Source organism: Oncorhynchus clarkii, chromosome 8 (assembly GCF_045791955.1).
Source record: "Oncorhynchus clarkii lewisi isolate Uvic-CL-2024 chromosome 8, UVic_Ocla_1.0, whole genome shotgun sequence".
Lineage (NCBI taxonomy): Eukaryota > Metazoa > Chordata > Actinopteri > Salmoniformes > Salmonidae > Oncorhynchus > Oncorhynchus clarkii.
In genome coordinates this window covers 15,595,638-15,612,519 of record NC_092154.1, presented here as the reverse complement: position 1 = coordinate 15,612,519, position 16,882 = coordinate 15,595,638, and the positions used below count along the sequence as shown (strand labels likewise).

Below are 16,882 nucleotides of genomic sequence, written 5' to 3'. Positions count from 1 at the left end.
AGCCATGGTATATCAGACCATATACAACGGGTATGACAAAACATGTATTTTTACTGCTCTAATTACTTTGGTAACCAGTTTATAATAGCAATAAGGCACCTTGGGGGTTTGTGGTATATGACCAATATACCATGGCTAAGGGCTGTATCCAGGCTCTCTGTGTTGCGTCGTATTTAAGAACAGCCCTTAGCCGCGGTATATTGGCCATATACCACACCCCCCCGTGCCTTATTGCTTAATTCTTTGCAATACATTTTTGGTTATATTTTTATGCCATTGGTGTTTACGTATGAATTTATAGTATGACCTAGGCTAAAATATATATTTTAACTATGCCATTAACAAATGGGTAATTACAATGCAATAGCACTTTATATACCCTAGCGCCAATAACAGCAAAGCACATGCTTTGAGAAGGCTAAAAATTGACTAGCTGCCATTTTGTGTGCCTGTAAAATAGGAAGAAGACTGTGTGTACACAAAGCATTGCCAAGAAGAGGCTATTCTCTGAGTGAGAAGATAAATACTGTATATGTCAGACGATGATAGCAGCCAGGAGGCCACTAATAAACCAAATATCTCTTTCAACTCGCTGCTGTGGCTGCCTGCCTGGGTGACAATCCTGTCACCAAAGCAGTGAGTGAGTGGCACATTGAAATCTGGCGCTGGCTTAATTCTCTGAGTCTGATGCTCTTTAAATGTCAGGAGATATCTAGGCCCACACCCCTGTGCTGCAGGAGCCAGATAGCACTGGAGTGAGTCGACCGACACCCACACAGTAGTCGACCCACTTGCTGGTTGCCAGGGTCAGATAACTAGGCTATGTCCTCTGTTCTAGCTCTTTCTCACACATTCACACTGCTTTTTAATCAAACTCCAAATATAGCATAACCTAGCCTTTTATAAATGAAAGTTAGCCTATAACTAGTGAGGGAAAAGCATGTTTTTTGCTGTTATTGGTGCAAAGCTATATAAAGTGTCTATTACACTGTTGTTAGCATCCCATGCCTTCCCACCAATGTTATCCCACCCTAACATCCCTTCTGTCCTGTATCTCTCCCATAGAAGTAGGGTGAGTAGAACGGAATCCCCAATCAAGTCAGTGATGCCATAATGTGTGGTTTGGCAGCCATTTTGTGTGTGCCCATGCCATAGGTAAAGTGTTAGTAAAGGGTTCTATTTCCATGATATCTCCCCATGCAGGTGCTGTGGTGTTGAGGGGAAGTAGCTGCAGCCATGGACACCACCACCTCCATTAAGATGACCACTCTGGCCATCCAGAACCTCTTCAGCTACGTGGAGGAGGAGAACCTGGCAGCGCTCAAGGCCCACCTGGACAAGTTCAAGGAGGTGGACGGCAGGAGTGACGTGAGTATCCTCATACTATCTAATAGGCCTACAGGTATACTAATCTATCTATAGTTATTATATATAGTTTGCGTCCCAAATGGCACCCTATCCCTTATATAGTGTGCTACTATTGATCAGAGCCCAATGGGCCCTGTTCAAAAGTAGTGCCCTATATACGGAATAGGGTGCCATTTGGGGGACACAGTCTAATAAAGGTGAAATATAGCTTAGAGAAGCGTCTGTTGAAGATAAATGGGAAGATTGGGTCTATTATTGTACGAATAAATATTGTTCATTGTGTTTCTAGTATGTCTTTCAAAATGCATACCTTTTTCCTCCCTCCCTAACAGAATGGTCAGACACCCCTGATGCTGGCTTCGGAGCAGGGCAGTATTGAGATTGTACAGGAGCTCATCAGGAGAGGAGCCAATGTTAACCTGGATGATGTGGTATGATCGATGGATCATAAACCCTCTCCGTCTTTGTTCCCGTTCATTTCAAGGCCGTTGACTTCATTATAACAATCATCATGAACGTGCCAATCATTGTGAACTCTGCCTGATGTCTCCATGGTAACGGTAGACACCGTTGTCTCCATGGTGACCGGTGTGATGTGCTATTCTCTCTCCCTCAGGACTGCTGGTCTGCTCTGATCTGTGCTGCTAAGGAAGGCCATGTAGAGGTGGTGAAGGAGCTGTTAGAAAGCAGTGCTTACATAGAGCACCGAGACATGGTGAGATACCTGTTTGATTGGCCAAAACCCCTAAGTAATAGCAGTGTTTTGGTTGTTTAATTAGCTACGGTACCAGTCATTCCAGGGTTTATCTTCATTTTTTATCTTCGTTTTTACTATTTTCTACATTTAGAATAATAGTGAAGACATCTAAACTAAAAATAAATAACACATGGAATCATGTAGTAAACCAAAGTGTTAAACATATCAAAATATATTTTATATTTGAGATTCTTCAAAGGTAGTCACCTGGAATGCATTTAAATGAACAGGTGTGCCTTGTTCATTTGTGGAATTTCTTTCCTTAGTGCGTTTGAGCCAATCAGTTGTGTTGTGACAAGGTAGGGTATACAGAAGATAGCCCTATTTGGTAAAAGACCAAATAGAACAGCTCAAATAACAAAGAGAAATGACAGTCCATCATTACTTTAACATGAAGGTCAGTCAATCCGGAAATTTCAAGAACTTTGGAAGTTTCTTCAAGTGCAGTCGCAAAAACCATCACGCGCTATGTTGAAACTGGCTCTCACGAGGACCGCTGCACGAAAGGATGTCCCAGAGTTACCTCTGCTGCAGAGGATAAATTCATTAGGTTTAACTGCACCTCAGATTGCAGCCCAAATAAATGCTTCTTAGAGTTCAAGTAACAGACACATCTCAACATCAACTGTTCAGAGCAGACAGCGTGAATCAGGCCTTCATGGTCGAATTGCTGCAAAGAAACCACTACGAAAGGACACCAACAAGAAGAAGAAGAAGAGCATTGTTTGGGCCAAGAAACACAAGCAATGGACATTAGACCGGTGGAAATCTGTCCTTTGGTCTGATGAGATTTTTGAGACGCAGTAGACGCAGTAGGTGAACGGATGATCTCTGCATGTGTGGTTCCCACCGTGAAGCATGGAGGAAGAGGTGTGAGGGTACTTTCCTGGTGACACTGTCTGTGATTTATTTAGAATTCCAGCATGGCTACCACATCATTCCGTAGCGATAAGCCATCCCATCTGGTTTGCGTTTAGTGGGACTATCATTTGTTTTTCAACAGGACAATGATCCAACACACCTCCAGGCTGTGTAAGGGCTATTTTACCAAGAAGGAGAGGGATGGAGTGCTGCATCAGATGACCTGGCCTCCACAATCACCCGATCTCAACCCAATTGAGATGGTTTGGGACGAGTTGGACTGCAGAGTGAAGGAAAAGCAGCCAACAAGTGCTCAGCATATGTGGGAACTCCTTCAAGACTGTTGGAAAAGCATTCCAGGTGATTACCTCATGAAGCTGGTAGAGAGAATGCCAAGAGTGCAAGCTGTCATCAAGGCAAAGGGTGGCTACTTTGAAGAATCTCAAGTGTAAAATATATTTGGATTTGTTTAACACTTTTCTGGTTACTACATGATTCCATATGTGTTATTTCATAGTTTTGATGTATTCACTATTGTACTACAATGTAGAAAATAGTAAAAATAAAGAAAAACCCTTGAATGAGTAGGTGTTCCAACTTTTGACTGGTACTGTATATTATACTGTACAGTCCTATCTCAGCAGCGCTTACATAGGGCACAGGGACATGCTGAATTTGAAATGAAGTTAAACTGGCCACAATCAGTAATAAGCTATAATGTTTTGGTGATTGTATGAACTTGATTTCTATGCTTGTTCCAGTCCACTTCAGTTAGTGTTTTCAATAAAAACACAGAGCTATTCAATGTATTTGAAGGTAGTGTAATGTGTGCAGGAATGTGTTTGTGTACAGTAATTGATGTTGTTCTGTAGGGAGGCTGGACGGCCCTCATGTGGGCTGCCTATAAAGGCCGCGTGGAGGTAACCGAGGTTCTCCTTGAGAACGGAGCCAACCCCAACACTACTGGGCAGGTAATGGCAGTCAATCAAATACCTATTCATGACTTATTCCTCACACGGTTAATGGCGTTCCTATACCTGTCATTCATAAACCCTCATGGCTAAGGAGATGCAGTACGTCACATCCCCATCTATCCAGCCATTGACTAAGTGCCTCTGACTCTCTGTCTTCCTCATCAGCAATACAGTGTGTACCCCATCATCTGGGCAGCAGGCAGAGGTCATGCTGAGATCGTCCAGGTCTTGCTGGAGAACGGAGCCAAGGTCAACTGCTCTGACAAGGTGAGACAACTGATTGGGACGCATGGTTGGGCAATGCCAACCTTTGGGTTTATGGTGGCCCACTAGGTTAGTGGTGCCCCAGTTTGGCCAGAAATAGGGACCTGTGCCAGTATGGATAACCCTGTGTCTTTCTCTCTCAGTATGGTACCACACCTCTGATCTGGGCAGCCAGGAAGGGCAATTTTGACTGTGTGATGCACCTGCTGGAGAATGGAGCTGATGTCGACCAGGAGGGGGCGGTATGTCTCTACGCCACAGAAATACAATATCATGTTAATGAACAAACATTCTAATGAACAGACATTCTAATGAACAGACATTCTAATGAACAGACATTCTAATGAACAGACATTCTAATGAACAGACATTCCAATGAACAGACATTCCAATGAACAGACATTCCAATGAACAGACATTCCAATGAACAGACATTCTAATGAACAGACATTCTAATGAACAGACATTCTAATGAACAGACATTCTAATGAACAGACATTCTAATGAACAGGCATTCTAATGAACAGGCATTCTAATGAACAGACATTCCAATGAACAGACATTCCAATGAACAGACATTCCAATGAACAGACATTCCAATGAACAGAAATGTTAATGAACATTGTTGTTCTGCAGTCTACACCTCTCACTCTATCACCTGTCTAAGTCATAGAGAAAGGCTCTGTACTTCTGTTTCTCTACATCTTCCTCCAATCTTCTCCCTCCCCCTTGTAGAACTCGATGACAGCTCTGATCGTGGCAGTGAAGGGAGGTTTCCCTGAGGTGGTGAAGGAGCTTCTGAAGAGGAACCCTAACGTCAACATGACAGACAAGGACGGCAACACAGCCCTGATGATCGCTGCCAAGGAGGGCTATACTGAGATAGTACAGGACCTGCTGGATGCTGGCACCTACGTCAACATACCAGACAGGGTGGGCTAGGGAGTGCACACACAGATTGTGGATTATAAGTGCTGTATTGTGATGTGGATGTCGTGTAAGATGTGTGCTGACCTGTGTGTGTGTGTGTGATGTACAGAGTGGAGACACGGTGCTTATCGGAGCAGTGAGAGGAGGACATGTGGAGATAGTGAGGGCTCTGCTGCACAAATATGCTGACATAGACATCAGAGGACAGGTAGGGAGTCTGACGCCTGACTACTCATATAATATATGTGTGTATGTATTCCATTTAGCAGATGCTTTTATTCAAAGTGATTTACAGTTATGCGTGCACACATTTAATTGAACCCACTATCATGCTCTACCAACTGAGCTACAGAGACCCATAACTTGTGTCCCAAATGTCACTCTACTGCGTGTATGTATAGTGCACTACTTTTGACCAGGGCCCATAGGGCTCTGATGAAAATGAGTGCACTATATAGGGGATGGGGACACAGACATTCAATACTACATTATTGATGACAGTAAATGCAATCCACCTCACCTTCTGCAGGACAACAAGACAGCCCTGTACTGGGCTGTGGAGAAAGGCAACGCCACCATGGTGAGAGATATCCTCCAGTGCAACCCCGACACAGAGACCTGCACCAAGGTGAGAGAAAACACCGTACAGTAAATCTAACCATATCTCAACTATCACCAGACGCACACACACAGTCACCTATTCTATTTCAACGGCTTTCTCACCTGTTTTTATGTGGTCTGATGTCAGGATTTAGAAAGCCCTCTGATCAAAGCTACTAAGATGAGGAACATTGACATAGTGGAGCTTCTGCTGGACAAAGGAGCCAAGGTGTCTGCTGTGGACAAGGTACACCTCTTTTACGTCTATACCCATATAAAGCATTTTATAAACTGGGTGGTTCGAGCCCTGAATGCTGATTGGCTGACATACTGTGCTGGCTTGGGTATTTTCTATCCACATGGTCCTTTCTAGCACAGTTTCAGAAACTATGTTGGAAGCGTAACCAGGCCAGTCTAGTACAGCTCGGCTTGGTTACTTAACATTATAAACTGGGTGGTTTGAGTCCTGAATGCTGATTGGCTGACAGCTGTGGTATATCACGGGTATGACAAAACATTTATTTTTACTGTTCTAATTACGTTGGTAGCCAGTTTCTAATAGCAATAAGGAACCTTGGGGGTTTGTGAAATATGGACAATATACACTCCATGTTGCGTCATGCATAAGAACAGCCCTTAGCCTTGGTATATTGGTATTTATAACTAAAAGACAGATTGAATTGTTTTCATTGTTATCAATAGCGATTTTGCTTTCCAAAACGTTTTTCCGCAATTTATATTTTTAAATATTGAGATATGCCTGGCTGGGTCTCTCTGCTTTTGACAGTCGCAACTCAACAAACATCTATTTGGTATTTGCAAATTGTGGGCTATGCTGTTTAAAACAATCCACTTGTCTTTTTATTTTTTTTTAGCTAATGATCCTCTGTGGCCAAATCATGCTTTCTCGTGTAGTAGCCTATTTTAAATGATTGTATTTATTTCTGTATAGACAGGATTAGGCTAATTAGGCTGTATAATTTTGGCAATTTAATTCAATTTACTTTAGGGAAAGCTTCGCTTCCTCTAGCTTCACGGCACCTGTGCCTTTTAATGTGGTATAAACACAACTAGTCATGATGTATTCATCTGATTTGTCAAACACTCACTTAAAACCTCTACGGGATTGGTGTCCCCCCCGCAGGATGGTTGAGTTAACGTAGGCTAATGTGATTAGCATGAGGTTGTAAGTTACAAACGTTTTTTCCCAGGACATAGACATGTCTGATATGGGCAGAAAGCTTCAATACTTGCACTGTCCAATTTACAGTAGCTATTACAGTGAAAGAATACCATGCTATTGTTTGAGAGTGCACAGTTATGAACTTGAAAATATATTAATAAACCAATTAGGCACATTTGGGCAGTCTTGATACAACATTTTGAACAGATATGCAATGGTTTATTGGATCAGTCTAAAAATGTGCAGATACACTGCTGCCATCTAGTGGCCAAAATCGAAATTGCGCCAGTTTCTTTTTTTATTTTGTATTATCTTTTATATTCTCCTACATTCATTTCACATTTCCACAAGCTTTGTGAAATTGTTACATTTCAAATGGTAACAAGAATATGCATATCCTTGCTTCAGGTCCTGAGCTGCAGGCAGTTAGATTTGGGTATGTCATTTTAGGTGAACATTTAAAAAAAGGGTCCGATCCTTAAGAGATTCAAAGGTGCTCCTGTTGGCTTCCTGCGCACATTCTTTCACTCACAAAATAATTTAAGCATCCAAAACCCAACAGTGCGCTGTGCATCTGCAATTTGTTGAATGGAAAGAGACATCAGTTACAAAACACCTGCAGGTATTGTAATGACATTCTGTGATTGTCATTAGGCCTACACTTGTAACCTGAATTGATGCACGGTTGTCCACGCGCGCCTCGGTCTCGGCCACTCATGTCCACGTGCGTCTCGGTCTCGGCCACTCATGTCCACGTGCGTCTCGCCTCTCATCTCCACTTTAACTCAAACCACAGTGGAACGTACACCACCTGGTTTCCAGTCCATTTTCAAATGTTTCATGTGGCTGACATGCAGTAATGTTAAATAATGGTGTTATAGCCTAATGGTGTTATAGCCTAATGGTGTTATAGCCTAATGTTTTTTTGGGCATGTTGTATTAATTGTGATATGTTTTACCGGCACGGCGTACCCCCACTATTTATTTTGCCAGGATGCCATACTGGGCCGTACCACCTTACTTTCACCCCTGTATATATTTAAATTCAGCAAAAAAAGAAACGTCCCTTTTTCAGGACCCTGTCTTTCAAAGATAATTTGTAAAAAGCCAAGTAACTTCACAAATCTTCATTGTAAAGGGTTTAAACACTGTTTTCCATGCGTGTTCAATGAACCATAAACAATTAATGAACATGCACCTGTGGAACGGTCGTTAAGACACTAACAGCTTACAGACGGTAGGCAATTAAGGTCACAGTTATGAAAACTTAGGACACTAAAGAGGCCTTTCTACAGACTCTGAAAAACACCAAAAGAAAGATGCCCAGGGTTCCTCCTCATCTGCGTGAACGTGCCTTAGGCATGCTGCAAGGAGGCATGACTGCAGATGTGGCCAGGGCAATAAATGGTAATGTCCGTACTGTGAGACGCCTAAGACAGTGCTACAGAGAGACAGGACGGACAGCTGATTGGCCTCGCAGTGGCAGACCACATGTAACAACACCTGCACAGGATCGGTACATCCGAACATCACACCTGCAGGACAGGTACAGGATGGCAACAACAACCAGGAACACACACTCCCTCCATCAGTGCTCAGACTGTCCGCAATAGGCTGAGAGAGGCTGGACTGAGGGCTTGTAGGCCTTTTATAAGGCAGGTCCTCACCAGACATCACCAGCAACAACGTCGCCTATGGGCACAAACCCACCGTCGCTGGACCAGACAGGACTGGCAAAAAATGCTCTTCACTGACAAGTTGCGGTTTCTCACCAGGGGTGATGGTCGGATTCATGTTTGTCGAAGGAATGAGTGTTACACCGAGGCCTGTACTCTGGAGCGGGATCGATTTGGAGGTGGAGGGTCTGGGGCGGTGTGTCACAGCATCATCGGACTGTGCCTGCAATGACAACCAGCAATCTCAATGCTGTGCATTACAGGGAAGACATCCTCCTCCCTCATGTGGTACCCTTCCTGCAGGCTCATCCTGATATGACCCTCCAGCATGACAATGCCACCAGCCATACTGCTCGTTCTGTGCGTGATTTCCTGCAAGACAGGAATGTCAGTGTTCTGCCATGGCCAGTGAAGAGGCCCCCCCTTGGAGGCCAGTGAAGAGGCCAGTGAAGAGGCCCCCCATGGCCATGGCCCCCCCTTTGTTCAGGAACACATTATTTCATTTCTGTTAGTCACATGTCTGTGGAACTTGTTCAGTTTATGTCTCAGTTGTTGAATCTTGTTACGTTCATACAAATATTCACACATGTTAAGTTTGCTGAAAATAAACGCAGTTGACAGTGAGAGGCATTTCTTATTTTTTTGCTGAGTTGCTGAGTATATGTACGTGGCATATACAGTCAGGGTCCATAATTAGCAAATAATACAAATACTGATCTATGTTGTGTGCTATATTTTGTTGTTGAAATGGTTATTTTATACTAATAGAATTGCTTAACTAATAATCTCAAAAAGAGAGGGGTAAAAATTATTGGCACCCCTGGTTTCAATACTGATACTGAACATTTTTCTCAAATGTTTAATGAGATTGTACACATTGGGAGGGATCTTAGACCTTTGCTTTATACAGCTTCTTTCCAGAGCTCTATTTTCATGTCATTAAACATAGCACCGGTTCCAATCCAAGTGCCAATGCCGTTTATCAACCTCCAGGCGGTGCTATGGTCAGGTGACATGAAAATACATATTTTTGGCCACTTGGACACAAGCATATGCAGAAAAGTATCTACATTTGTCAATGACCATCTCAGCTACTGGACTTGAACCCAATTGAAAGCCTCTTGTTTGAATTAAAGAGGGTAGTCCATAAGAGCAGACAAACTTTATCAAGGATTTGGAAAGATTCTGTTTGGAGGAATGGTCCCAACGTTTCAGCCAATCTCATGGAACATTTGAGAAAAAGGCTCCGTGTCGTTATTCTCGCAAGGGGAGGGTGCTAGAGTATTGAAAACGGGTCCACTATCTTCTTTAGATTTTTTTGTATTAATTGTTAAACAGAATCTCTCTGAGCAATTGTATTAGTAATTTTTTGGAGAACATAATATACTATATGATTTATTTTATGTTTTATTTTGCTCATCTTTATCAAAGGATCCAGTGATACGTAATCTGTTAAAGGCAGAAGAGACAGTAGGTCTACAATCTGATACATGGAAAGAGAAAAGGAGAGCCACACACTCTAGGAACTCCGATGAAATAATTTAATCACCTAATAACCAACGTTTGGACAGACAAGCTGTCTTCATCAGGGTATAATGACAAACACTGAGGGTCACTAATTGTACAGTGTCAAAGGACACACATGTGTCTGTAATTATGGCCGGGTGTGGCTTAATATCATTGGTTAATTCTCAGATATAAAAAATAACATACCAAAAACATGAATGGATATCATACGATCATAGATACAATTTGGCTACATAGGCCTACAAACATTTACAATGAATAGCAAAATCACAATCACAAGAAAGACTTTGATCTGAAGCCAATGTTGATACTGAAGGGAGCAACGCTCTTTAAATTAAGGATACCAACCGTCTTTCTCTAGAGAGGTGACACCCCCCTCCACATTGCCATCCGTGGGCGGAGCCGCAGACTGGCGGAGCTCCTCCTTCGTAACCCTAAAGATGGCCGCCTGCTCTACAGGCCCAACAAGGCCGGCGAGACCCCCTACAACATCGACTGCAGCCACCAGAAGAGCATCCTCACCCAGATCTTTGGAGCCCGTAAGTTTCCTTACTCTCCGGCAGCTCAGTCACTTTCGCCAGTTAAAGGAAAATTCCACCCAAAAACAATCTTTTTGGTATTTGTTTCTTTAGTCTATTGTTGACTAATGAAAGTTTTCAAGATATGTAACTTTCAAAATACAGAAATCATCCCTGTAATATTGCCTTTTTCAAGATATATAAAACCTTGATTGCTGACAAGCAAAACATTTTGGGACTATGCCAACAATGGACTAATTAAACAAATACCAAAATATTGTTTTTGGGGTGGTTTTCCTTTTATAGTCTAACTGCTATAACCTTTGTGCTGGACGATAGGGTGTACAGAAATTGACAAAGAAAATTGGTACACACAAATTATACACTGTATGTACTCTCATCTAGAACTGTGTTGACTAACCTCATCCTATCTTTCTATGTGTCCCTCCCAGGACACCTGTCCCCTACTGAGTCTGATGGGGACATGCTGGGTTATGACCTGTACAGCAGTGCCCTGGCTGACATTCTCAGTGAGCCCACCATGCAGCCACCCATCTGTGTGGGCCTGTACGCCCAGTGGGGCAGCGGCAAGTCTTTCTTGCTCAAGAAACTGGAGGGTAAGGAACTAGGCAGTCCTCTTGTCAAGGCTCCACTCACTTCTATACAAGAGTCTAAGCGTTTATTATACTGCTCAAATAGAACAGAGCTCAACTGTCAAACATAAAAATAATGATATGTTAAAAATATGTTATACGTGTTAATAATAAGATAGCTGTTAAGGCCAGGCATCACACCCTAATAGAGTAAATGTTTTTGTGTTGGAGAACAGAACGTTCTCCAACACAATTACCAGACTAGGTACAGTTGTATGTGTATGTAAACTTCTGACCCACTGGAATTGTGATTTAGTGAATTGTATGTACAGTTCAAGTCGGAAGTTTACATACACTTAGGTTGGAGTCATTAGAACTCGTTTTTCAACCACTCCACAAATTTCTTGTTAACAAACTATAGTTTTGGCAAGTCGGTTAGGACATTACTTTGTACATGACATAAGTCATTTTTCCAACAATTGTTTACAGACAGATTATTTCACTTACAATTCACTGTATCACAATTCTAGTGGGTCATACCCTAAGTTGACTGTGCCTTTAAACAGCTTGGAAAATGTCAGAAAATGATGTCATGGCTTTAGAAGCTTCTGATAGGCTAATTGACATCATTTGAGTCAATTGGAGGCCTACCTTCAAACTCAGGGCCTCTTTGCTTGACATCATGGGAAAATCAAAAGAAATTAGAAAATAAATTGTAGACCTCCACAAGTCTGGTTCATCCTTGGGAGCAATTTCCAAACGCCTGAAGGTACCACCTTCATCTGTACAAACAATAGTACGCAAGTATACACACCATGGGACCAAGCAGCCATCATACACTCAGGAAGGAGACGTGTTCTGTCTCCTAGAGATGAACGTACTTTGGTGCGAAAAGTGCAAATCAATCCCAGAACAACAGCAAAGGACCTTGTGAAGATGCTGGAGGAAACCAGTACAAAAGTATCTATATCCACAGTAAAACGAGTTCTATATTGACATAACCTGATTGGCCGCTCAGCAAGGAAGAAGCCACTGTTCCAAAACAGCCATAAAACAGCCAGACTACGGTTTGCAACTGCACATGGGGACAAAGATCGTACTTTTTGGAGAAATGTCCTCTGGTGTGATGAAACAAAAATAGAACTGTTTGGCCATGATGACCATCGTTATGTTTGGAAGAAAAAGGAGGAGGCTTGCATGCCGAAGGTCACCATCCCAACTGTGAAGCATGGGGGTGGCAGCATCATGTTGTGGGGATGCTTTGCTGCAGGAGAGACTGGTGCACTTCACAAAATAGATGGCATAATGAGGAAGGAACATTATGTGGATATATTGAAGCAACATCTCAAGACATCAGTTAAAGCTTGGTTGCAAATGGGTCTTCCAAATGGACGAAGACCCCAAGCATTCTTCCAAAGTTGTATCAAAATTGGTTAAGGACAAGAAAGGTATTGGAGTGGCCATCACAAAGCCCTGACCTCAATCCCATAGAACATTTGTGGGCAGAACTGAAAGCTTGTGTAAGCAAGGAGGCCTACAAACCTGACTCAGTTACACCAGCTCTGTCAGGAGGAATGGGCCAAATTTCACCCAACTTATTGTGGGAAGCTCGTGGAAGGCTAGCCAAAACATTTTACCCAAGTTAAACAATTTAAGGCTATGCTACCAAATACTAATTGAGTGTATGTAAACTTCTGACCCACTGGGAATATGATGAAATAAATAAATGCTGAAATAATTCATTCTCTCAACTCTTATTCTGACATTTCACATTCTTAAAATAAAGTGGTGATCCTAACTGACAGGGGACTTTTACTAGGATTAAATGTCAGGAATTGTGAAAAACTGAGTTTAAATGTATTTGGCTATGGTGTATGTAAACTTCCAACTTCAACTATACATACTGTACGTTACATACTGTACTTTAACAATGCAATAATGCAACCAAACTTCAACAAGCAATGCAAACAAAAAAATCTGAAATATTGTTTACAAATATGCAAATTAAATGTGCATATTTGCATATCACACAAATCCATTTTTCTGGACTCTGGAGGAAATCGGCCTATATTAAAATGGTTAACATTGCTTAAGATACTCCAGGACCTGACTTATACGTAACATATTGAGGAGAAATACTTTTTTCTACCTGTAAAATACTATAGAAAGGTATGTAAAATTCATTTTTGGCAGATTTTTCTGAAGAAAATGTAATGTAGAGTATAAATTTGACAATGTATCAACAATTCTCTATGTATATGTCTGAATAATAAATTTAAGGATAACCACGCAACATTTGGTGAATGCAGATGCTTCCGAGGCTGAGAAACACGAGTTGGCGTGTAGGAAACGTCTGACTTCCAGGAAATGGCAGTTAAAGACAAGTACACTGAATTTAGACTTAGAAACACCAAACAGCTATTTAGACCCAATCACCATCTCTTCAAAGTAAGTTACTATATATATAGTCCAGATTGTTACATTCTCTATGAGATGGGCTTTTTAAATTGTGTGTGATTTAATGTAGTGATTTGAAATAATGGATCATCAACATTTTGACATTGTTGTTTTTACTTTTTGAGAAAATGAATATTAATGGTTCAAAATACCAAACAATCTCAAAATTCATAAGTAGAGGCAAAAAATGGCATTTTAGCCTGTGGTGCCTGGATTTAATATTAACAGATTATTTTATCAGATACTTATAAGATTGAGTTTTACAAATGAACCTACAATCTCATAAGTATCTTTATCCTCCTTTCATCTCCTTCCTCTCTTCAGATGAGATGAAGACGTTTGCTGGCCAGCAGGTGGAGCCGTTGTTCCAGTTCTCCTGGCTGGTGGGGTTCATGTCCCTGCTGCTGTGTGGTTCTGTAGCTCTGGTCCTGGGCTTCACCGTCGACCCCAAGCTGGCCATCGCTGTCTCCCTCAGCCTGCTGGCCTTGCTCTATGTCTGCTTCGGTGAGACCGTCACTCTGTCATCCATTTTCTATGGTCTAGTAGTCGTTGCTATCCGTGATCATTGGTACATCCCTACCCCTATTGACGTTGAAATGTAAAATGGTTAAGCAAAGTTAACCATAGCCCTTACCTAACCTTAAGGTTAGGTTTAGGGTAGCGACGTCCCGAGGATCCCGTAGCCTATGCTCCCGAGTGGCGCAGCAGTCTAAGGGACTGCATCTCGGTGCTAGAGGCGTCACTACATACCCTGGTTTGATTCCAGGCTGTATCACAACCGTCCGTGATTGGGAATCCCATAGGGCAGTGCACAATTGGCCACTTTCAATGACACAGTAAGAGCTCATTCTAACTGTCTCTGGCTTTTCCAAACACTTTCAATGACACAGTAAGAGTTTGGCGCAGTAACTCTGTTTGTCTTCCTCTGTTTTGTAGTGGAGGCGGCTTTTAATGATCCAGTTAGGAGATAACAGTTTCCCTCTCTGTGTAGTGGTGGTGTACTTCGGCAGTCGTCGAGAGGGTGAGAACTGGAGCTGGGCGTGGGTGATAAGTACCCGCTTGGCCCGACACATCGGTTACCTGGAGCTGCTACTCAAACTGATGTTTGTCAACCCCCCTGACCTGCCAGAGCAGACCACCCGCGCTCTGCCCGTTAGGTACACACACACACACAAACCACCCATGTCCTGCCCATCAGGTACCTTTATAAGTTGTAGTTTGTGTTTGACCGATTATTTAATGTCCACCCCTTCCCTTTACTGTTGCAGGTTCCTGTTCACTGACTACAACCGTCTGTCCAGTGTGGGAGGGGAGACCAGCCTGGCAGAGATGATAGCCACCCTGTCTGATGCCTGTGAGAGGGAGTTTGGCTTCATGGCCACCCGCCTCTTCAGGGTCTTCAAGACAGAGGAATCACAAGGTAACCAATGACCAGAGGAATCACAAGGTAACCAATGACCAGAGGAATCACTAGGCAATGAGCAGAGGAATCACTAGGCAATGAGCAGAGGAATCACTAGGTAATCACTTGCTCCTGATTGGCGCAGCGGTCTAAGGCACTGCATCGCAGTGCTAGAGGCGTCACTACAGACCCTGGTTTAATCCCAGGCTGTGTCACAACCGGCCCTGATCGGGAGTCCCATTGGGCGGTGCACAATTGGCCCAGCATCGTCCGGGTTAGGAGAGGGTTTGGCCGGGGCAGGCCGTCATTGTAAATAAGAATTAGTTCTTAACTGACTTACCTAGTTAAATAAATAAAAAAATCTAGTCATGAGCAGAGAATCACTAGGTAGTGAGCAGAGAATCACTAGGTAGTGAGCAGAGAATCACTAGGTAGTGAGCAGAGAATCACTAGGTAGTGAGCAGAGAATCACTAGGTAGTGAGCAGAGCATCACTAGGTAGTGAGCAGAGCATCACTAGGTAGTGAGCAGAGCATCACTAGGTAGTGAGCAGAGCATCACTAGGTAGTGAGCAGAGCATCACTAGATAGTGAGCAGAGCATCACTAGGTAGTGAGCAGAGCATCACTAGGTAGTGAGCAGAGCATCACTAGGTAGTGGGCAGAGCATCACTAGGTAGTGGGCAGAGAATCACTAGGTAGTGAGCAGAGAATCACTAGGTAGTGAGCAGAGAATCACTAGGTAGTGGGCAGAGCATCACTAGGTAGTGGGCAGAGAATCACTAGGTAGTGAGCAGAGAATCACTAGGTAGTGAGCAGAGCATCACTAGGTAGTGAGCAGAGAATCACTAGGTAGTGGGCAGAGAATCACTAGGTAGTGAGCAGAGAATCACTAGGTAGTGGGCAGAGAATCACTAGGTAGTGGGCAGAGCATCACTAGGTAGTGGGCAGAGAATCACTAGGTAGTGGGCAGAGAATCACTAGGTAGTGGGCAGAGAATCACTAGGTAGTGGGCAGAGCATCACTAGGTAGTGGGCAGAGAATCACTAGGTAGTGGGCAGAGAATCACTAGGTAGTGGGCAGAGCATCACTAGGTGGTGGGCAGAGAATCACTAGGTGGTGGGCAGAGAATCACTAGGTAGTGGGCAGAGCATCACTAGGTAGTGAGCAGAGCATCACTAGGTAGTGGGCAGAGCATCACTAGGTAGTGGGCAGAGAATCACTAGGTAGTGGGCAGAGAATCACTAGGTAGTGGGCAGAGAATCACTAGGTAGTGGGCAGAGAATCACTAGGTAGTGGGCAGAGCATCACTAGGTAGTGAGCAGAGCATCACTAGGTAGTGGGCAGAGAATCACTAGGTAGTGGGCAGAGAATCACTAGGTAGTGGGCAGAGCATCACTAGGTAGTGGGCAGAGAATCACTAGGTAGTGGGCAGAGAATCACTAGGTAGTGGGCAGAGAATCACTAGGTAGTGGGCAGAGAATCACTAGGTGGTGGGCAGAGCATCACTAGGTGGTGGGCAGAGAATCACTAGGTAGTGGGCAGAGAATCACTAGGTAGTGGGCAGAGCATCACTAGGTAGTGGGCAGAGCATCACTAGGTAGTGAGCAGAGCATCACTAGGTAGTGGGCAGAGCATCACTAGGTAGTGGGCAGAGAATCACTAGGTAGTGGGCAGAGAATCACTAGGTAGTGGGCAGAGAATCACTAGGTAGTGGGCAGAGAATCACTAGGTAGTGGGCAGAGCATCACTAGGTAGTGAGCAGAGCATCACTA

The 16,882-nt window shown here is 43.2% G+C and overlaps 1 protein-coding gene across 12 annotated transcripts in view; it reads left to right on the top strand.

The window, feature by feature from the left end:
- Positions 1-16,882, top strand: part of LOC139415004 (kinase D-interacting substrate of 220 kDa B-like) — a 46,143-nt gene that overhangs the window by 3,928 nt on the left and 25,333 nt on the right. For all 12 annotated transcript variants that reach the window (XM_071162723.1, XM_071162721.1, XM_071162717.1 and 9 more), the window contains exons 2-16: positions 1,204-1,368; positions 1,701-1,799; positions 1,985-2,083; positions 3,859-3,957; positions 4,126-4,227; positions 4,368-4,466; positions 4,960-5,157; positions 5,264-5,362; positions 5,684-5,782; positions 5,903-6,001; positions 10,502-10,679; positions 11,111-11,275; positions 14,033-14,212; positions 14,700-14,865; positions 14,977-15,128. In XM_071162723.1, coding sequence (XP_071018824.1) covers positions 1,237-1,368; positions 1,701-1,799; positions 1,985-2,083; positions 3,859-3,957; positions 4,126-4,227; positions 4,368-4,466; positions 4,960-5,157; positions 5,264-5,362; positions 5,684-5,782; positions 5,903-6,001; positions 10,502-10,679; positions 11,111-11,275; positions 14,033-14,212; positions 14,700-14,865; positions 14,977-15,128 — 1,966 coding nt within the window. In that variant the 5' untranslated portion in view covers positions 1,204-1,236. The remainder of the gene's footprint in view (positions 1-1,203; positions 1,369-1,700; positions 1,800-1,984; positions 2,084-3,858; positions 3,958-4,125; positions 4,228-4,367; positions 4,467-4,959; positions 5,158-5,263; positions 5,363-5,683; positions 5,783-5,902; positions 6,002-10,501; positions 10,680-11,110; positions 11,276-14,032; positions 14,213-14,699; positions 14,866-14,976; positions 15,129-16,882) is intronic.